Source organism: Polyodon spathula, chromosome 11, assembly GCF_017654505.1.
Source record: "Polyodon spathula isolate WHYD16114869_AA chromosome 11, ASM1765450v1, whole genome shotgun sequence".
NCBI classification, from domain to species: Eukaryota; Metazoa; Chordata; class Actinopteri; order Acipenseriformes; family Polyodontidae; genus Polyodon; species Polyodon spathula.
The window spans coordinates 1,846,662-1,869,757 of record NC_054544.1 but is presented as its reverse complement, the minus strand read 5'-3'; the positions used below and the strand labels follow the sequence as shown (position 1 = coordinate 1,869,757).

The 23,096-nt window shown below is 39.5% G+C and overlaps 1 protein-coding gene across 1 annotated transcript; it reads left to right on the top strand.

The window, feature by feature from the left end:
- Positions 1-903: 903 nt before the first annotated feature.
- On the top strand, positions 904-20,974 carry LOC121322579 (receptor activity-modifying protein 1-like). Its single transcript, XM_041262694.1, has 3 exons — positions 904-1,343; positions 8,678-8,816; positions 20,066-20,974. The coding sequence occupies exons 1-3, from the start codon at positions 1,286-1,288 to the stop codon at positions 20,319-20,321; spliced, it is 453 nt and encodes a 150-aa protein (XP_041118628.1). The 5' UTR covers positions 904-1,285; the 3' UTR covers positions 20,322-20,974.
- Positions 20,975-23,096: the final 2,122 nt, after the last annotated feature.

The following is a 23,096-nucleotide window of genomic DNA, read 5'->3' as shown; positions in this document are numbered from 1 at the left end:
GATTGAATTTATCATGAAAGAGGGGTTTAATTCCTCTTACAAGATAAGGATGTGTGTTTTAAAGTGTGATTATGTTGCATGCACTGGTGCATACACTGGCTCTTTTTTACGGGACTTCTTCATTTGTTATGCAATTGTAAATCTCTGATGTGCATTCTGGAATATATAAAAGCTTCATCTTGTTTCTTTAAACAAACAAAAAAAAAGTCATTTTCAGCTTCCACATTCAAGACTCCATAGATAATCGAGGAGGACATCCCAGAAGCAATGTGCAGGAGAATAAGAGCATTATCTAAAATGTTTAGATTGTAAATAGTCATATATAGTTACTTAAGAACAAGCTACAAGGACACAATAAAATGTTTCGGATTGTGGTACTGGGTTGCTGTCTCCTCTAATGGGACTAGCCCACTAGAGTGTACCAAAATTATTTTTCCTTAGATAGAAACTGGATTGCATTGACGATTCATTCATGAAGCATCTTAATTTGTCAGAATTAAATTACTGCTTGCAAAATAAATAGCTGGTTGTACTTTATTGCTCAGGGAATAATTCCTGCTGTTGTCAGAAGCGACGATCTTCTGTACGTAGTTTCTTTAGGCTCCCCTCAGCAGCCCATTGAAAGATTAGGGCACCACCCAAGCTTAAGTAAGGTAAATATAAATTACAAAGCAAAAGGATTTGTGAAGCTGTTTTGTCAACTGTAGGTCAATTAAATGTGGTACTTCAGTTTAAACCTAATTACATACATACAAAGTAAACGATTATACACACCCCCACACAGGCGCTGTTAATGGGTTGTTGTCCATCAGTGCATTTTCAAACCCTTAATTCGCTGATCTCGGATACCTCCTCCCACTTAAAGCTGCACAAAAACAAAGCCTCCCCACCCAGCAGCGCTTCGGCAGTGAGCGCTGAACTGAGCTGCTCTGTCCAAAGCGACAAGTCTGCAGCCTCTATGCAAGAGTGCAAGGGCACTTTCAAGTGAGCACAGCAGCTGCGGCAGTACATCACAGGAGAGACATTTCTCAGAGAACAGGAGGAAGGTCTTTTGTTCCAAGTTCTTCACAGCTCTGGTCTCATGAAAAAAAACAAAAAAAACAATATATATCGTATATTTATTTATTTAAAAGTTTTCTGCAAGGTGACGTTATGACGGCTTTGCATTTCTTTCGGTTTCCGGAACTCATGGAATTGACAGCCCACTCTTGCTTTGGATTCGATATTTGACCTGCAACTTTTAAAAGCAATCCAATACTCAAATCAAAACCCAGTAAACGCGATCATGGCATTGGGCAGTGCGCCGGTCACACCCCGGCAGGTGCTTGTTTGGGTTGTAATAGGTAAGCTACTTTATCATAGACTATAAAAATACGATATTATTATTGTTAATAATAAGAGACTACTATTTCATTTGCAGCGTTCAGAAATTGTGGTTTTTGTGCTGGGATACCTCCCTAAAATCAATAGGCTATAGCATGAATAGTGTTTATTTTTTGTTTGTTTTTTTGTTTTATTTTGTTTTGTTTTTTTGCTGTGAGACATCTATAGTTATCCATTGCTGTATTTAGTCACACACACATAGACACACACACACACGCACGCACATACACACACACACACACACACACACACACACACACACACACACACACACACACATATTTATTTTCTAGATTCAAATTACTCAGTAAATTTAGATTGTTGTCGGTATCTTGCACAACTTCATTCCCGCCGTTATCTGCACTTCAGATATGTGCAGATGAGTCAGAGCTTGGCATCGTTTCAGTAACACGCAGGTATCTTTTATTATCAGGAAACACTCGCATGTATTTATGAATGCAGGTGCGACAAGCTCTATTTTGATACAGTTCGAAGTGCATTTGAAGTGAGTGGATCAGTGCAGTAAAGCGCACATAGCGTATGGTACATGATCACGAATGTCTCTTCAGACACAACATATTTAATACAGTATTACACTCTCCATTGCAACATTACTTTTAGTTTTCTTATAGTTACCTCTTCTTTCAGTGGCTACAATCAAACAGCTTTCTTTGCAATTAAGAGAGGAACTGATTCATTTGTGGTTTTGTTTGTGAAAGTAGCGAGGTGTCTAGCTGAAAATTGAATATCAGAATCTATTATTTTACAAATATGGGATAAAATGTTTTCCCACTAATATTTTAATTTGTAGTAATTCCATATCACATGTATTAGGGATCCTCTATCAGTGTCACATGCCCAGCCTTTGTTTGAATCACTGAATCCACAGGTATACAAGCGGTATAATAGACTAGCTGTAATAATTGAAACTGAATTGACCTTCTCTGTGAATTAGGAGACCATGTGATGTTGCTCTAATTTCTCATCCCAGAGTGTTTCTTTAATATCATTTCCTTAGATTATTATTCATTGTGATAATAATTTAGTATTATGGGAGTCTCTAAGGCATAAAGTTTAGTTATTAATGTATTTTGATTTAAGGGTTAAATTAAAATATTTCAATATTAGTGGGTGTAGGGTTAATATTATCAGAACTGAGTACATGTGTTACAGCCTTTTTAACCAGTAAATATGTGTTGGTTTCAGTGGCATCAATATTGTATTCATCTTTTCAATTGCGTATCGGAGAGGATTTATTGTTATTAAATGTGCTGTTCTATTGATTCCCTTAGAACTCCATTATTCATTGATACGAAGAGAGTTTAATCAGACGACTTTTCTTCCGGTGTTGCAATGCACACAGCCATATTTTGGACTGGTTTTATAATATGTTTGATTGTGTGGCTTGTTATTTTTTATGACATGCTATCATAAGGTGTGTTTTTTCCCCTCTAGATTGTGTACATGTTTTGGGTATGTTGCAATGGAAAGTTATAATTGAGTGACAAATCGATGCAGTCATATATCCTACCCACACAGCTGCCGTCAGAATGAACGATTCAGTCATGTCTGGTGCACTTACTAATTGCACTCAGAATAATGCTGCGTTCATTTGCTGACACCTGGTTGGCGGTTTGTCATTCACATTCACAGCACTGGATTGGAAATGCTTGTCTGTAAATGGTTATTAACTACGGAGGTGTTGCGTGAAACAGAAACCCTGAAATAAAAGCTTCTCTGTGTCTCTGAAGATTAAATCAATGCCAGCCTACAGCACTGATACCGAAGCAGGTGCTACATTACTGAGGTCTGTACACAATCTATTCTGGGAAGCAACAACACAAAACACAAAGACATGAACTGCAATCTCACATTTAGTTTGGGGTCAGAGCTGTTGTCTAAATTTATCATAAGCTGCCCAGCTTTTTAAAGCAGCTCTCATATTGGACTGACAAAACCGATGAGAGAGGAGCAGCTGATATTTATCCTTGGGTTAATATCTGACACATTCAATTATATACCTGTGTGTAGACAAAAGTAACTAATTAGACATGGCACAACATCCACAGAGATGACATTTATTTATCTGATTTGATTGTTGAAAAAGATACAAACATGTATGCATTACTTGAACCCACAGTTCATCATTGGAAGGGACCCGCAATGTTTGTATGTGGCTGTTTTACGTTAAACCAGTCCATCTTCATAACAACAAGGGGAGAATTAAACCAAAAAAAAAGAGTGTATAGCTACTTACATACTTACAAGGAGGATTTTATAAATTCCCCTTCAACCCGTTTTAATACTTTGCCCCAATTTTATTTTATCAGTGATGCCTCGTTTCCACTAGCCATGCCGCGGTGCATCTCCATGTGTCTCAGAGTGGTTTGCAATGGTGCTGTTTCCTATCTCATACCCGATGATTGTTATAACGTAGCATGAGCAGGTAGAGCAGAGGTTCCTAATGTTTTGTACACTCAGTGTGTGTGTGTGTGTGTGTGTGTATATATATATATATATATATATATATATATATTAATATATATATATAATTACTAATGTACAATGTTTACAGCTTGCTTTTCCCATTGATTAAAGCAAACAGAATCTCTAAATAAGTGTTTCAGTTGAAGTCCCCTTTATGAGCAGTCTGTGCGTTGGTTCCAGGAGTACGGTATTGATTTCTCGTGCAATCCATTCTTAACAGTCTGGCACTCTGTTATTGTTTCATTGAGGCAGTATCAGTCTGTCACAAACAGTCATGCTTTACTGATGAAAGGTTTTGAGTTTTGGCTTTATCCATGACTCTTCACTGAAAGAAATCCGTTATTGGCCTTTCCACTCCCCCAACCTACAGAGGCCAGATGATTTGTTCTTTAAATGTGCTTCAATTTCTTAATTTCTTTGTTGGAGGTAATAAGTTAGTTTACAGCACTAACCTTAACCCTAACCTCTAACCCTAACCCCTGTGGCCTCAATCAGCCCACAGAATCACATCAAACCTCCAGATACATCTGACCCAAACCCTAACCCTCAATCAGCCCACAGAATCATATCAAACCTCCAGGTATATCTGACCCAAACCCTAACCCTCAATCAGCCCACAGAATCACATCAAACCTCCAGGTACATCTGACCCAAACCCTAACCCTCAATCAGCCCACAGAATCACATCAAACCTCCAGGTACATCTGACCCAAACCCTAACCCTCAATCAGCCCACAGAATCACATCAAACCTCCAGGTACACACGCTGCCCCTAGTGGATGTAAGAAGTAGCACCATTATTCAGTGACGTGTTTTTTTGACTGATTTATTTTGTACTGTACATCTTGTTGAGGCAGGTTTGCAGGGGCGTGGTTAATGGTTACACTCTGGTGTACCAGATTTACTAGGACGTAAGATATTTAGTCCCCAGAAAGAGATAAATGAAACAGAAAATGTTATATATGTTATATCTATATATAGTATATATAAATATATATATATATATATATATATATATATATATATATATATATATATATAAGCTCAAAGAGCCAGCTGCCCAATGTTTCGATATGTTGTACATATCTTTCTCAAGGGAGCCTGTGTTTGAATCAAAACATTGGAGGTATTTATAGGTTTTTGACGGCATGACAACTACTTGTTATTGTTTATATTCAAATCCATGATTTATTCTTACATGATGTAATGGTGTTCTATATGTGACATCACTTTTACTTATATCTTTAAATCTATATTAACTCTAATTAACATTATTTTATATAAACTTATATTTATATTATCATGCAATGCTGGCTCTGAGGATCAGCCTTGATATGGTCTCCCCAGCGTATCAGCATGCGCAACTTTTGAATTAATTTTGTTTATTTAATTATTTTTAACTTTTATATATTTATTGGAATTAATTAGTTCATTCTTTTCTGTTGAGTCCCGCTGGCATAATCGTGTTCAGTCTATTTATCCATTGACTTTCTTTTATTCTTCTATATGTCGCATTGTCTAATTTTAGCTGTTCTGATACTACAAACTTTACATCATTTATGTCATGTCCTTGACTGGTGAAGTGCTGTACTATTGGCTCATTCATTTTTTTTTATTTCTAATTAATGAAAGGTGGTTCTGAATTCTTTTATATAAAGTTGTTCCAGTCTCTCCAACATATTTTATTTCATCACATTTTTCACAGGCTATTCCATAAACAACATTGCTATTTTTACAGTAGGTATTAGTCTACTTTTGTCTATGTATTTACAAACTTTACATGTACTAGTGCAAGTATTTGTAGAACCTATTCTGTCAATTATTCTTTTATGTTTACTGTGAACTAGAATATCACCTAAATTAGCTTCTCTTTTGAATGCTACAACTGGGGCCTTAAGAAATACTTTTTTCAATATATATATATATATATATATATATATATATATATATATATATATATATATATATATATATATATATATATATTTGAAATAGGGCAGCTGGCTCTTTGAGCTAATATATATATAAATATAAATATAAAAGTTGCTCTTTAAATATCTTCTAACTGCACTGTACTGTATACTATGCAATACTGTTTGCCCTTCATCTGCAGAATGTGGTGCCATTGATAGAACCATGCCTGCTGTATTGGGTGGTATAGTGTGGGTTGTGTCGTGTGGGTTGTGGTTTGTAAGGTCGCTGCTTGATCGCGTTAGTCTTCACAAAAACATTTGTTTCTGATTGCAAGTCTAGCTGAATAAATAAAGGCTAGTCAAGTAAAGAAATGTGTCGTCCTCTATTTTTAGCACGTTCATGATGTTAAGGGATGTTTTGTAATCAATCACATCTGACGTTATAATACAAGAGCTGTCCGGCTCAGAGGCTGCTGTAGTTCTAACTCAGTGAGCTTGACGAAGGGCTGGTCTTCCTGACTAATTAGGAATATTGAAAAGTTCAAATGTCAGGTTTTAAATAGATTACATCAGGGAAATACTTCAGGAAAATAGTTCCTTCCTCCAGTGAATGTATTCACGGTCCTCCACTGGGTTCTGATTGGGTCTCCTCTGTTTTTGCTGTTGTTATTAAACAGATCTGTTGCTGTACAGTATATGTATAGGACTGCTTTCTTCTCAGATAAGCTTGTCCCGAGCTCTGATCAACATCACAAATAAATACAACAGAATCTTTGTGACACATTGTTTCAAGTGTCATTTCTTATTGAATGAACATCACTTCATGAAACACGTTTTGCATGTTTGCAATGGCCTATTGCTTGATGTACTGGAGCTGTTTAAGCTCATGTAAAACGTGTGTAAATGAACCGATGGCTGATACTGATGTCATATGATTTGTTTATGTATATAAATATCTATCTCTGCCTCGGTCGTGTTGTTGTTTGTCAATTCACTGCACAAGTGGCTATTATAATGTGCTGTTGAAATGCTGAGATAAATGATCTTGTGATCTCGACATAACAAAGAGTTGTTTTTTGATGGCCTCAACGAGTCACTGTACAATTTTATCTGGACACTGAAGCCCAAGTTACAAGAAACATGCATTAAAATTACAACACACATTCCTTAAGAATACAGCTTTTGAAACTAGCAAGGAGTAAATGGTTAAAATCTGAAAGCTGTGTAAACAAAAATGAATACATACGTAGTGTTGCACTGCTTTCTAACTCCTTAGCACAGTATATATAACACAGTATATATAGCACAGTTTATTGAAAGTATTGACTTTTTCCAGTTAACTCAATCTAATGATGCTGTCACAGCAAATGTAAACGAATAGTACACCTGCATCACATAGATTTGTTTGGGTGATCAACAAAAATGGCCAATTAATTTTAAAGCTCGGTTATGTGAGCTGAACAGACATATTCTGCAGTATTGAATAGACCATTTGATAGCAGCATGCCGCATAGCGCTTAAATGTCTCGAGGGGAGAGTCTTCTCATAAGAAAATTTAAAAGCCTTTTAGAAACCTACCATATGGCATTTACTTATTTGATTTGAGGCTTCAGTATTTAGTATGAGGCTGTAAACAACCCTGCTGTCTGGTCTCACATGCAGCTCGCATGCATTGCAAAGGCACACTGTGCTGTCCCCGGATTCAAAATGGCAGCGCTGAATGTTTAATGATGGAAGGGTAAAAAACAAACTCACATGATTGGCGGGCAGTAAAAATAGAAGCGAGAGCAGCTGAGCTCTTTGGATCGCTGGATTAGCCCCTCATCTTCCTCTAGGCCCACACCTTTCAGGACTATGCTCTGTGTGTTTCGTGAATGACTGTACTACAGCCTCCTGGCTCCTGGTGCCTGCTGCTTTGCTATTAACTTCAGATGATTTTCAGTCATTATAGTTGTTTAACAAGACATTTAAAACATTTCTATGACGTCACCCTCTGATATTTTCATTGATTAATCCTACAAATCTTCTAACTAAACGTGGCAGTGTGGCTTTGAAGAGAAGGGGTGTGGAGCAGATTTCAACAGTTTGTTTATTACAGTACTACACATTTCAAGCATAACACTTAGAATGGGGCTTGCGAGTTCAGAAAAGGAACACAATTATACGGTACATTAACAATGTAAAAAAAAAACCCTTTTCATAATTACAAATTCACTTGCACATAAACACTCCCGAGACTAATGCATGCCTTTGTTTCATCTAGAATTGATGCTTGTAATGCATTTTTTCTGGTGTCCCAAAACATGTGGTATTCCACTTGTAGCTTGTTCAGAATACCACCGCTAGAATTCTGACTGAAACTGGGCAAAGTGAACATATTATCCCTGTTTTGGCCTCTTTACACTGGCTCCCTATGCAGTATAGAATTGATTTTTGTTAACTTACAAGGCCCTGAATTAATTAGCACCTAGTTATTTGCAGAGTTACTGATCCCATATCTTCCAAACTGCACTCTGAGATCACAGGATGCAGGGCTGCTGGTTATTCCTAGGGTCAACAAAAGCAACATGGGAGGAGGGAGGACTTTTTCTTGTAGAGCTCCTAAATTATGGAATGCTCTGCCTTTGTTTGTCAGGGAAGCTGGGACCGATGCAGTTTTCAAGTCAAGACTAAAAACAAACTTTTATAAAATGGCTTTCTTATCTTAGTGGGTTTTAGTGTAACTTTAAAATGGCTGTTTTTCTATTATTATATGTGTACTGTTATTTAAATGGTCTTGTTGTTGCAGTTGTATGTGTGACATGCATATATGTATATACAATAATGTCTCTTGAACTGGCTGTAAAGCATTACCACGTGTGCTCTACTTGTTGTGCTTGTTGTTGTTTTTGCAGCTCATCATTTCATTTCTGTCACTGCTTGTGACGAAGCCTTCTACAGCCACGCCATAGAGGAGTACTGTCTGAGCAAGTTTAAATTTGATATGGACGCTCTTGGGCAGCGCTACTGGTGCGAATGGGAGGACACAGTTGGGTAAGTGCAGCCCTTCCCTTGTAAGTGTAAGCTATCTTTAGCAGCAGTAACATCTAAGACATTGTCAAATCCTGATCGCTTACACATATGCATTTAACAAATGTACCCTACGCTATTTATAAGAAGTATTTCCCAGGTGTGTTTTATGTTTTATGTACATGTCACAAAGATGGCTGTAGTGGGTGACATCAGAATAGAAACAGGAACCAGGAAATAAACAACAGAGAGGTGGAGCTGAGCGATTGGTTTCGCTCAGCATTTAATGAATGAACAGAACAGTAAATAAAAAGGTTGTAACAAACAAAACCACAGGACAAGGCACTTTCGCCAAATTAAAGAGGCAAACAAAACGGACTACACAGACAAACACGGTGAGCTGATATTTTGACTATTAACTATTATTATTATTATTATTATTATTATTATTACCTCCATCTCCAATCCCGTTCTCCACTCACCGAACACGCAACCCCGAGTGAGTGAAAACATGCTGCTTTTATGCAGCTGTACCGAGACTCGACTGCTAATCAATCATTCAATTGGAGTCGCGGTATAACTGCACGTGAATTAAGAACATAAGAACATAAGAAAGTTTACAAACGAGAGGAAGCCATTCGGCCCATCTTGCTTGTTTGATTGTTAGTAGCTTATTGACCCCAGAATCTCATCAAGCAGCTTCTTGGAGGATCCCAGGGTGTCAGCTTCAACAACGTGCAATTCCCCGTGCAATTCCCCATGCTCACATATTATTACATTTTACTTGCACGTGAAGTGCTGTGCAATCCTCTTGCTTAAATACAAATATGCATTTTAAACACTTGTGTTACACAGACCCGTTTATATCCCGTGTACCAATGACTAAACACCAACATTAACACACAACACAAAATATACACGGGGGCGGGCACTTTGCCACAGTACATTATATATATATATATATATATATATATATATATATATATATATATATATATATATATATATATATATATATACTATCAGATGAGCCTCTTTTTAGCCCACCTCTGTTAAACCCGCTTGACTATGACATCAGTTCAGCTTCCTTTTGAGATGGAAACAGTACTCCAGCTTGCTTATTTTTGTGTTGGGGGCACTTTTATTTTTTGTTTTTCATGAAATGATGCAAAGTGCTCAGTAAATTCCACTGGTTTGCTTTGGTAAAACATTACAGATACATGCTACTGAAGAATACCAACTGCGTCCACAAAAAGTGGAAGATAAAAAGTATTCTGATTTGATCTTTTCTCTTTTTGTGGTCTTCTTTGAAGTTACTCCAGTGTCATTTTGGATGTCCTACCCCCAGACCCTAACCCAATACACATTATTTTCTAAAATAAAGAAAAAAAGAAAAAATGAAGTGAGACATTTAAGTATATTTGTACTGTGGTTTGTTCCACTGATCTAGACTGTGTCTGGGGTAACTTTATGTACCAGAGCTTTCACAATCTTAACAGTGCATGCAAGTCTAGTGTATTTCCATCTGCAGAACACCAGGTGTAGTCTTATTTCAGTAATTCAGTCAACAGCGATATTTAGACATTGTTGACGAATCAGTAATGTGTCTGCATACCGTTTTATTACACTGTGGACTTTTTAAAGAAAGAAATGTTAGCTTGTCTGGAAAACAAAAGTTTAAAACATAGTCATGTAATAGCAAATAAGAAAATACATCAATATGCAGTCCTTTAAGATGCAAACCAGCAATGGGTAAGCCCTCATAATCAAGAACGCAGGTAAAGGTAACAAAAGTTTACCGTGGTATTTTTGCAATTTGACCATGTTTTCCATGTGTTTATACTGTGCATTTACCCTGGTTTGTCAAGTTTGCTAATATGCTTTACTATACCTCACTATTATTTACAATGCTTACCTATGCTTTATTGCATTTTACTATGCTTTTACTGTAGTAAACTTTTATGAAGATAATTGTAATATAATTTGCATTAACATATCAATTTAAAACTTTAGTTGCAGAGCGAACTAGCACATCCAAGCACCCTTGGATTCAACCATTTCATTTTACATGCTGTGAAGCTGTGTGCAATATTTCAACCAGGAAGTTCATTAAATGTCTTCCAAAGTCTCCAACTACACTCCGAGGGCATCTTCATTTCACAGTGGCAGTTAAGAGTTCGGTTTCCTGACTGTAAGGCAATGGCTTGGATTTTTAAACAAGCCCAAACTGGATCTAAATGCTCACACAAACTGCCGTATGGGGTTTCCCTTGGAGCCCAGCCATCAGTATACACCAAGGAGGTCGAGTTTCTCCTATTAATACACCCCATCCCATGCCATACCACTGATGTCTTGCCATTACAGCGAGGCCCTGCTGACAGGCGCAATGAAACATCTGCCACTGCGGGGCTTGCATGTGTGGGGGGCTGTCTAACAGTTTTTATCAGAAAGCTAGCTGATTATGAAATGAATTGATTGCATAGTGATAATGACCTCACCTGCTGAGCCCAGCGGGCTGTTTTCCAATGCCGTCCTAAACTTGTGCTTGAGATCAGTTGAAAAATTCCATGAGGGCCCTTACCTGTGCTTATAGCAGAATTCTCTGTGTCGTGTACACAGCGTAGGAACACAGAAGCGTGCGAAGAGAAGGGGTGTGCCACCCCTGGGTGCCTCTCAATACCACAATTTTTATTTTGAACATCTGAAAACTATGAACTAAGACAGGGGGGACAAATTTTGTGAAGGTGCCTCTCTGAGTCCAGGGGATATATTATAGGATCCCACTATATCACTGCATGATTTGTACAAAACAGAAAATACTTTCCTGCAGAACACTTGCATTTACACCTTGAGGGTAAAAATCAATCAATCAATTAATCAATCCGAATCTCAAGGTTCTCCTATAATATATAACATGCGTGTATAATGAATGCATGAAGGCATGATTAGGTTATGAGGTCTTCGTTTTGTGGTTGGTGGGAAGCTGGTGTAGAATATTGTGTAAAGAACTTCTAGGGGTCCTGTGGTGGATCAGTTCATTAAATGTCTCTCAGGATGCTTGGCTGGCAAGGTGAAAGCTCTGTCCTCAGTCCTCTTTTGTGTGGAGATGAGAGCTTGGCTTGTGCTGTTCTGGACTGTCTTTAACATTTAATATGTGAAGGTTGCATAGCCTTGAACTGCTATTCTGGTGCAGGTCACATTTCAGCCTGTGTGCAGTGAGATCCAGGATCTTAACAGCAGGGCCTGACATAACTCCAGCCTGGAAGGAGACACCTTTTATAGACCAGCATGCCACATGTGACACATATACTGAAAAACCCTGCACAGAGCTGTCATTGCATGCTTATATGCGGTACAAAGGCACCCAAACAAGTTACATAGCTATTGCAAAACAAACCACCACTCCAGCAGTAGGACCAGGGTTAGTTTAAACAATACGCAATGCTGCCCAGTCAAACAAATATAGTATATAATCTGCATGTCCGTTACTGTTACTGCAGCTTTAGAAACTGCTTTAATACTTGAATGATATGGAGTGAATTCAATTCCCGTGCCTTTAGAGTGGAGCTCGATGCTGTCGCGTGTGTTGCTGCACAGTCTTGACAGGACCCTCTGCATTATTAATCCTTTGCAATTTAATGAAAAGCAATGATTGTGGCATGCTTTCATACACAAAGCTACCAGTTACCTTCATTTTTCACAGGGGGTTTCTAGTGGTTTAAATACAACTCATGCAAGTGGAAAAATGCTCCTTTAAAATATTTCTGCAGAGGCTCTGGCCGGCCGGAATGAGGTAACTATGTTTAATGATTCATTGTAACATGCTGATGATGTTAAACAGTTAAGAGAAGCGTTTCTTCTTGTGGGAACATTGTACGTGCACCTAGTCACACAGCTTAGTTTAGGTCGGATCTCATATGAATTCCTGCAGTTGAAAACACCGTGCTGTATTGCAGAGTGTCTCCCGGGTCATGCACTCTGGGACCATCAGAGCAAGCAGCATGACAGCCTGGGAAGGAAGGACTCCCCCTGGGGCAATCGGAAGCTTTTTTTCCCCAGCTGTTTCATTCTCTTGCTTGCTGGCTTGGAAAATGTAACATTTGTAACAGACCTGTCCTGGGCTTTCCCCTGAGGACCGGCTGTCATTGGCTGGCAGAGCTGTGTATCCGTTTGCAAGAAAAGGCCACAGGTACCCTTGATTTGTTTGTTGTGATTGAGTTTGATCTGTTATATAAATGTTTAGCTTATTTATCTGCTTGATTTCTGATATATGGGTCAAAAAATAAGAACTGTTCCAATTATTACATCTAATTGTAAGACGCTGACACCTCCGACAGCGTTGATACAGGTTCCCTTCGCCTCTCTTACACATTATTCCAGACCAGGAACGCTGTAGTCAAACGGTTTCATTATTTATCTCTCATGGGTTTCTTATGGCTGTTATATTCTTTGCTTATTTGTATGGGTTATACACACATGTATATCTATCTCTATATATCAATAGGAGCAAAACAGTGAAATATTCTACATGTGAAGTACGGAAGCAGTGCGCACCCTACCCAGAAAGTGAGGGCTCGACCCTGCAGCACTGCATCCCTGACCAGGTGTGCAAAACAATACAAACACTGAAGAACAAAGGTGTCTGAAGCAACGTTAGAGTGCATACAAATGCCAAACTTTTCAAACAGGTGTGTCAAACTGCAGTTTAAAATTGCAAGCCTTTCAGTTCACATCAGTGACAGTGCTGACATCCACAGAGTTTAGAAATGCTGTAGTAACTATCCTGTGCACTGCCCCCTGTTGCCTTATTGCATTTCTCCCAATCAGTGTACAGCAGCATGAAAAATATTGCTCCTACAGTACAGGATGGACTAGTCATTTGGGACAGTGCTGCTTTCTTAAACATTGGGCAGGAAATGAAACTGTGAGCTTTTTTTTTCATTACAAACTGATATGTGGATGTGAGTTCTGCAGCAGTGTGTCCCTAAAGAGCATGACTAACCTGGCCAGCTCAAACATGATGTGTGTTAATTGCTTGAAAAAAAGACACTCAGTGCTTCTTAACACACTGAAGATTTGGAATACTGACCTGGAACCCCAGTTTCTGCTCATTAGGGTATAGTGGCCAGGCAGCTTGACGTTTCAAATCTATATCTTGAAGTATCCCAAATCGTGTATGTTTCACTAACTTTTATTTTTTATAAAGGGAGGGAGGAGCTGCCATAGGACAATCTTCCAGTTTTTTTCTGCCTGTAATTGGAATAATCAAGCAGATCATACAAAGAGAAGGGTTATTATTAATACAAGGCCTTATGCCCTGTAACGTGTTGTAAAGAATAGATGAGGCACAGCAAAACAAGCTGATGGAGCTTAGAGAGCCCAATAGAAGCACAGTAGAGTGTGTTTATATTATATACACACCATGCTCATTACTAAAACAAACCCCTGTAAATCTAAACTGTTATAGTTTGGAGTGAATTCCTATGGGAAAGGAATCTTGTAATAAAACTTGGAACCTGTGTGGAACCCGAGTGGAACCCACGTGGAACCCGCATGGAACCCACGTGGAACCCGAGTGGAACCCAGGACTCTTGACATTATTCTCCAGTATAGGATCATTGATATGATATGGGTATATTGCTAAGCAAGTTCATTTTACTTTTTCTAATTTTGTGAACAAAATCAAACTTAGGACCCTGTTACCTGGAAGGTGGTAAAATATATATACAAAAAAGTCAGGCAAGATAAAGTTATTTCATTTATTTCATTTTTTTTTTAAAGCGGAAGAGTATGCCGAAAAACCCATTTAACATTCTCAGCACGTTACGAGAGTGTGTCTTCTGCACACTCTAATTGACACAGGGGGATAATGTTCAGTGTGTAGCATCATTCTCTCATAAACCATTTGCGGAAGGATGATGTGATGTGAAAGCCATGTAAAGTTGGCCATCCCAAAAGAGTCCTATCCATCAACTTAAAAAACATAGAAATGTACTTTTTCTGGCCCTTTTACTTGGCTTTCCCATTGATTTTGATTTCCTGTCCGCAGATGGTTTGCAAGTCTTGTCTCAGTCATTGTGGATCTCTATTGCTGATCCCTTTACTGTTGTGTGAGGGGGCTGTTGGGTGACCAGTGGAAATAGCACCAAGAGTTGACGGACAGCAAGAGTATTAGAGGTCACGAGTGGCATACAGTTTATGCTTGCTCTTATAAGCAGATAAAGCAAACCAACTGGCAATTTACTTGAGAGCTAGTTATGCAATTATATCCATCCTCTGCACAGTGCCCATTATGAATGCATTTGTTTCCAATTGAAAGTACATAGAAATAACAAAATGATGCCAGTTCCCTAATATGCATTCCTTTCACTTGGTAGATCTCATATGTTTCTCCTGTATATGAAAGATTATGTGATGTCCCAATCTCCCTCTCAGTGTGAGAGATTGAAGCTGAAGTTAGCCCGGGACTTGCAAACTAATAGCAACCTAATGCATTTTCACAGCAAGCTAGCGCTCTAATAAATTCAGGCTGAACGGTGGCCTGACTGTATTTTAAACCGCTCTCATTAGGGGAGCAACATTTTCAGCTTTTGTTGTACAACGTGTGGGTTGACGGCTTAACAAAGCGGCAGAGGTGGAAAAATCCTTTTCTTGAAAAAACAAAACGGAAAAAACTTTTCTCTAAACTGTGTTCAAAAGCCCTCAGGCACAGTGAAGAAACCCTCCTACAGCTCCAGTCTTATTCCTGCTTTATCTGAATGCTGCTACTGTGGTACCAGATTGTTAACATGCATCTCTGTTGACAGCAGTAGAACTCGTTTGTCACGTTTGCTCGGTGCGTCTCCTGACTGGATAAGCACGCTCACTAAAGACTCTTTGCAACTGCTTTTGCATGTGAGGCTGCATTGTACATGCATGGCAAATGTCTGTTAAAATGCTTGTTTTGTGCTATTAAGGTCTGTACAAGGGGGTTGTGTGGCCTTCAAAAAAAAAAAAACGGGGTTGTTTGTGCACATCAAATGAAGTCCAAGCAAGGAATAATTATAAAAGAAAATAAATTACAATAAAATTTAAAACCCTCAAAATGCAAGTGCATGTTGACTTAAAATAAGCTGCTGGAGGATTTCAAGCGAGTGCACATGCAGGAGATCCCATTGTTCCACTAAACCTGACAGCAGCTTTGTCATGCCTGCAATGTTTTCTCTTACATACAGTATGGCTGTATTATTAATTAAAGTCAGTATTTATTATTTAAGGGAAATTGCACTATTATTATTACGCTTTGACTGGGGAATTATAATTGTGTGTTACATACAACTTTCTTATAATTGAATCCATGTTGTAGCAATGCAGTGTGGGTCGTCCCAGTGCAACTCACCGGGAATTGTAAAGGAGTGAGTACTCTGACAGGACTTTTCAGTTCCTAATTGATTGTACCTCCCTGTTCCTGGCTGTGGATATGCTTCAGTGTTGCTTGTCGAACACAGTTCTTTTTCTAATGTTCAAGGGGATGAATGCAAAGCCACAGTCTCTCCTGTGGGCTCATGCACTGCTGACAGATAGGCACATTCATCTACAACATCCAGCCACATCACTTGTTCAAGGTTCTGTTCCCCCTTAAGAAGCTTGAGTAACAAATGGAACATCATACTTAACAGACAGCTGCCTGCTCGAGGACTGTGTCACAAAGGGTATTCGCATTGTGCAAACTGTCTCAAAGAACTATTCGGTCTTCAAGTCTGAATTTGCTGTATCAAAACTGAGGCTTAAAAGACATCATGAAGTTTAAATAATCTTTTATTGACACACTAAAACTGGTGTATTTTGGTATCTACAGTGGGTACCTTACCGAGACAGCATCATCACAGCATCTGCTTTGTGTCCTGTGAAAGAACACGACTTACTTACGTTTAAAGGATCTACTTGAAAATATACAGTATAGCTTGCACTTTTATACTCAATTTCATCCAAATCAGATCATTTGAAAAAACAGAGCATGGAACGATTTTCTATGACTTCATTTGGATTTCTCTCTTTAGGGATTTATTTCAAACTCGATAGGCTGGTTTCACATGCCCTTATTAGTCTTCGTACCTAAAGTCCATACGTAGTCCACGATGTGTGCTAATCAGGGTCTGTGAAACCAGCCCAATAATTTTTTTTTTTTTTTTTTTCTCAAATATGTTTCTTCCAAACGGTTTGGTTGTACATTTGGATGCAAATCAGATCAGTTTTACTTCCAATCATGTAAAAAAAATCAACCTTGAATTCTGTTACTTTGAACTAAAAGTATTTTTTCCCACAATCTTCCCACAAGTATGTGTTTTGTTTGCATGTGTGACACTGGCCTCTATCCCTTGGTTCTGTTCAACTAACCCACCTCTGATAATATCAAGGACGGAGGGTATTCCGTTCCTCCAGCACTGGGTAGACCGCACATGGTGTAGACAGAGAGACAGACGGACTGACGTACAGAAAGCATCTCTTCAGAACACAGCGAAATTATCTTTTCTATGACACTCTGTGTGTGAGTGCATGGCTGGGTTGTCACAGCTATATTTAGCAGAGAAGTGGCTCTGTCTGCATAGAGATTTCATTACCTCTGAGACACATTCCTGCTCCCTGATAAAACATTCACCTAACTATAGCAGTGAACATGCACTGGAAAATGAGATTCCCAGAGCTGCAGGAACAAAGAAAAACCCTCTGAGGCAGAGTGGTAGTGCGTGTTTAAAATGAGATTCCCACAATGCTGATCTTTCCTTATGCAGGGTTTATACCACCCACTTGTTACTATGGGAACAGCAAGGGCACTCTGTAACTTTACCTAGAGACTGGCCCTGGCTGTGACAGAGAGTGCTGATAGGAGCGGTCCCTCATGACAGAGAACCTGGCAGATAAGCAGTGATAAATGGTCCATGCTTAAATGGCTTAAACTATAGACTGAAAACTGAAGTTCTACGTGTCACAGTATGAGACACCTCATAACTAGTGAAACCTAGACTCAATCACAGTGTGTCGTTACACCCATGTTAAATATGTCTCTTCCTTATCAAAATTATCAGATAAAATCATGTTGTACATTAGACAAAGTTTCCAGTATTACTGTATTTATTGCAAGTATTCTAATGATACCGAAGTTTAAGTCCTTTATTATATGTGGATTTAGCCTATGAAACATGTTGTGGTTAGCTTGAATTTTTGTGTATGATGTTTCTTCCATTCCTTTCTTTCCTTCTGTGTCCCATTGGTAAAGTAGAGAAGCAACAACAGAATCCTGTGTAAATAAACAGAGTACGCACTGAAGGGTGGAGGCTAGGAATGTAGCACGTCTATGAAGAGAAGCTCTCAACAGTACACTGGAGCACGGCTCAGCCATCTCAGAATTTAAGAAGAAAAGCTGTAAGCAGACTCCTTGTGTTTAGAAACCCCATTAATCCTGAATGAGTGTCTCATCTGTCAAGAAATCCAATATGCTGTCGCTGGCATGGCCTGGTCTGGTAACACATTTCACTGACCTGACGTCTGTAAGGTATTGAATGGTTCTGAAATGATAACCGCTCCTTGGTTATTACTGCCTCTAATTCACGAGATTAACTTTTATTATTTCTGACCCATACATTAACTTTTTTCTTTTTCTTTTTTAAATCATAAACTGTCAAATACCTTTTAGGTAGTGCTTATCGTAGGGCCAAACTCATTCCTTCCTTTAATAAGAGTAACGAACGAGAGCGGGTCATTCATCCTGGGTTTTCTCATCCGGTTCCTGGCAGCTGATTGGTCCCAGAACTTTGTCAAGTCAGTTCCTAAAGGATCTTTACTATATGTCACAAAGTATCCTTGATTGACTCAATACACTTTTATGCCAAACCCACAATGGAGACATCATGCTAAATATAAAATGGCTCTGTTTCCATTCAGGGTTAAAAATTGTGAATCTGTGAAGAATCCTGCGGCGAGCATTCTGTCCTTCTAGCATACAGCTGTGATCTGGCCTCTTTTATACATCCAAGGGTATATTTTGTTACAGCAGTTGTTAAGTGGAAAAGTGACAGCGAACTTGATAGTTGGGGTTTATGCTTTCGGAAAATTTGACATTACACAATGCAGTTAAAAGCATTAAAAACCACCCCCAAAATCTGAACACAGCAAGTTTCAATAAATAATACTATGCTAGAATGCTCGGATAAAGACAGCTCAAAGTTTTACTGTTGTGTTGCTCTTATTAGGCAATGGGGACTGCCTAATGGGCTCTTATTAGGCACTGGGGACTGTCACTCATGATGCTAAAATCACTAGTGTCACTACTACTACTACGAATGCTACCTGGCACAATACTTGCCGTGGCAGCACTCTTCCCAACATGAAGGAAACAATGTACCCAGAATGCTCAGTCTTTAGGAATGACGGCCACCAAAACCCAGTACCAATCCCCAGGCTTCAGTTTAAATACAAAACCAGTGGGATGAACATGCCCAACACCCCAACCCACAACCTAGCAAATTCTGCTTGAAGTCCTGGAAAGCAACTTAATAAACTCTCTCTAGCCTGCATGACCAAACTCTTATAATCCCCATATTGGTGACCTCTACTTGACTATATTTTTCTTAGTTTCAAAAGCCGAATGGAACTTGCAACTGTATCAGAAATGTATCTTGCTGCTAAGCTTTGCAAGCAACTAAGTTGCTTTTACCTCTAATTAAAACACAACCTGCATTCTAGAACCTGTCCCTGACACAGAGTTTAAGCACTGCCCTGTGAACACAATAGGATAGCTTCACATGGGCGTCTATACATACTTTAGAGCCTGGCAACTCCCAGACCAATTGCAGTCTATTGGCTCCGCATTGAAAAGCAGCACTCATCTTACTGCCTGCTGTCTGCTGATTTAAGTGTGGGTTTAAGAGAACAGTCCATAGGGAAGCAAGTTACAAAGTGTCACTCATCTTTGGGGGGAATCATAAAGCTTAATGGAGATACAGAAAAATTTCTCCTCTCGTCAACTGAACGCTGCAGGAAAGGCAATTAGAATTGATAGTAGACAGATAGATATGACTGAAGTTATTCAGAAGCAAAGAAAGTATTCTTGATTGCAAAAAAACCCACAATCACTTATAACATGGGTGTCTGACATGTACAGTAACAATGACAAGGACATTCTTCAGAACATGTATAGTGCTTGAAGTGGTGGATGGCATCACTAGAATGGGCAGTGAATGGATGTTTCCAAAGTAATCTGTCTTCACAGCTTCTTTTCTTTTCTCCTTCCGCAGGTCCTACGGTGAGCTCACCAACTGCACGTTTCTGATAGCTGAGAAGCTGGAGTGCTACTGGCCCAACCGGCTGGTGGATGAGTTCTTCATCAGCATCCACAAGCTCTACTTCAGAAACTGCTCACTGTCCGGCCGCTCCCTCAGCGATCCCCCCAACAGCGTCCTGGGTCCTTTCATCGTGGTGCCCGTTCTGGTCACGCTGCTCGTGACCGCACTGGTGGTGTGGCGCAGCAAACACAGCGAAGGGATCATATAAGCACCCAACCCCCCCCTCCCAGCCCACCCATTGACCCATCGACTTCAGAACTACCAGAACAGACACTAGATTCAACAGCTTGACAAGTGTGAGCCACAGAAGACACCTCCAGCTAGGGAGGAGGGAAGTGTGGGCAACCATTTCTTAACCAAATGGTGCCCACTCAACCCTACCACCAGCAGCAGCAGACACATTGACAGTGCCATGCTAGATTTGGGTGCAAAGGTTGCAAAGACTGAAAAAAAAAGAATTATGGATTGATGTGTTTTTTTTTTTTTTTAATACAAACTTGTATGATGATATTATAGGAACACCAGAGCTCTGCAGCAGCCCACTGTGGACCTAATTATGACGACAAGCCTTTCTGTACCAGGAGGTGGTGGCCCGTATTGTTACATGGATAATAAACTCAGCAGCTGGGTGTTTGAATGAGTGACTAACGAGGACAATATTCAGGGTCCTAGCAACTGCGGCTGATGAACACAGCAAACAGCGGACTACCTGGTCGGGTTCTGTTTTAAAGGACAAGCTGCAGTGAGGTGCTGCCTGAGTCTCCATAAATGCTGGATAAATATAACAAAAAACTGAACTGTAATCAGAATTTCTAAATTAAAATATTTGAAAATTCACTTCAGTTATTTCTGCTATGCCAATGCTTGAATATTATAATAATAATAATAATAATAATAATAATAATTATTTTTTTATTAAAATGCCAGAGTCTGTTCATTTGTGTTGGAATTTCTTTCTTTGTATGTGTGTGTGTGTGTGTATGCAATTATTGTCTTCAAAATAGTTTGTAAGATGACAACTGGTGTAATATGTTCTGCACGGTGTTACCAGAGAACAAGATTGGTTATAGACTGTAAATCGATTACCTCTGCAATGCTCTTCCTGCTGAGATGGTTACCCTGACATTGCGCTGCAGACGTCTGTGTGCAAACTCTGACTATACAATCTGCATGATAACAGGAACAATTTCACAGCTAAGTAGTTAACAGCTCTCTGACAAACAGATTACATGCAGCACAGCAGTGAAGGGAAGGCACTTGTTTCACGGTGTACAAACCAGTTTGTGTTCCATTTTACAGGGCCCTGCCGGTTAGCCAATGGCACTGGCTGCCCAAGCTTTTATATTCTCATTCATGGAGGCGTTTCATGCTGCTCAGGCAGTAAACATCACATTTCTGAACCAGAAAAGGTGCAGCTTCTCTATAAGATACTGACTTCACCTGATGTCCTCAGGGTCTGGATCTCCTCCAGGTTTTATAGGTATCATTAAATAATGATTGAGACACATGGTGTGAATCACTGCCTTCATAGCGCTACCTGGGACATGGTTTGAACCGCTGCCTTCATAGTGCTACCTGGGGACATGGTGTGAACCGCTGTGTTCATAGCGCTACCTGGGACATGGTGTGAACCGCTGTGTTCATAGCGCTACCTGGGACATGGTGTGAACCGCTGTGTTCATAGCGCTACCTGGGACATGGTGTGAACCGCTGTGTTCATAGCGCTACCTGGGACATGGTGTGAACCGCTGTGTTCATAACGCTACCTGGGGACATGGTGTGAATCACTGCCTTCATAGTGCTACCTGGGACATGGTGTGAACCGTTGTGTTCATAGCGCTACCTGGGACATGGTGTGAACCAAGATGATAGATTGGACTGGATTCAAGAAGACACAAGAAAGTTAATTAAATTGTTTCATTCCTCAGTGAGGAACATCTTTATGTTGGTAGAAAGTGGCAGGCTTTATTGGTTGATAATCAGACTGTAAAACCCCTCCTAATGAATTAATTCTGCAACTGTTTTTAAAAACAAGAAGAAATAAAAATGAATGGCTATGAGAAATGTCACTTTTCAACCTGCATGGTCTGACTTATTACCCAGATAGCACATGTCTCATGTAACTTGGAGGGACTGGCAGGGGCTGTAAATCTCTCACAGCAGTGTCACACTGTCTCGTCCACCCTAACTTTCCCTAGCAGCAGCATGTTGTTGCAACAGAAGCATCCTTCCGCAGAGTTTGCATTTCGTTTGAACATTAAACAAGATTGCTTCCCTACCTAGCTTTCTAACTTCAGAAAACTTCAATGTAAATTAAAACTGCCTGGTATGCCTTTCTCATTAGCTGTCCTGTTGCCTGGAATTGATGACTACAAGGAAGACACTATTCACAGCAGAGTACTGGGAAGCTTACCCTTTCCAGCTTGGCCCATCACTAATCAAGATCTTGGCTCATTTGGCACTGCGTTATATTCGCTCCCAGTTCTCAAGGTGCTTCATCATGTTAACCAAGACTAATGAACAACGATCCAAAGGCACAGAGGATACACACACACAGAATTACAGGACTGATAGTTTATCTTAAGAAGTGCTACAATGCTCAGTGTTAGTTAAGTGGATAATTTGGTAGCTGGTAGTTTACAGGCAGTGCAGATCAATTTTATTCCAGAGGCTGGTACTGGCTGCCAGGGGCAGGAACAGTGCCATTGAACACAAACAGGATCCTCAATCTCTGTGCTCCAAGTGCTGCCACATGGCCATCATTAATGCACTTACTGCGCAGTCCTCATTACATTAACCTTTTAGGCTTATTTTTTTTAAATCCTTGTATCTGAGGATTGCTTTCTGTCTTCGTTTATTCTCAGGCCAATGAAGCAAAATCAGTGCTGATTTCATTTGATTCTACCTGATAACGTCTTCTTCAAGGGTAAACGTCTTTCTTTTCCACACCTTTCATGACATATCTTCAAATAAAAAAAATAAA

Excerpts from the sequence above, each read along its gene's own strand:
- LOC121322579 (XM_041262694.1), top strand. The coding sequence starts at position 1,286 with ATGGCATTGGGCAGTGCGCCGGTCACACCCCGGCAGGTGCTTGTTTGG. Across the intron at positions 1,344-8,677 it reads GCTTGTTTGGGTTGTAATAG|CTCATCATTTCATTTCTGTC; the intron begins GTAAGCTACTTT and ends TTGTTTTTGCAG. Across the intron at positions 8,817-20,065 it reads GAATGGGAGGACACAGTTGG|GTCCTACGGTGAGCTCACCA; the intron begins GTAAGTGCAGCC and ends CTCCTTCCGCAG.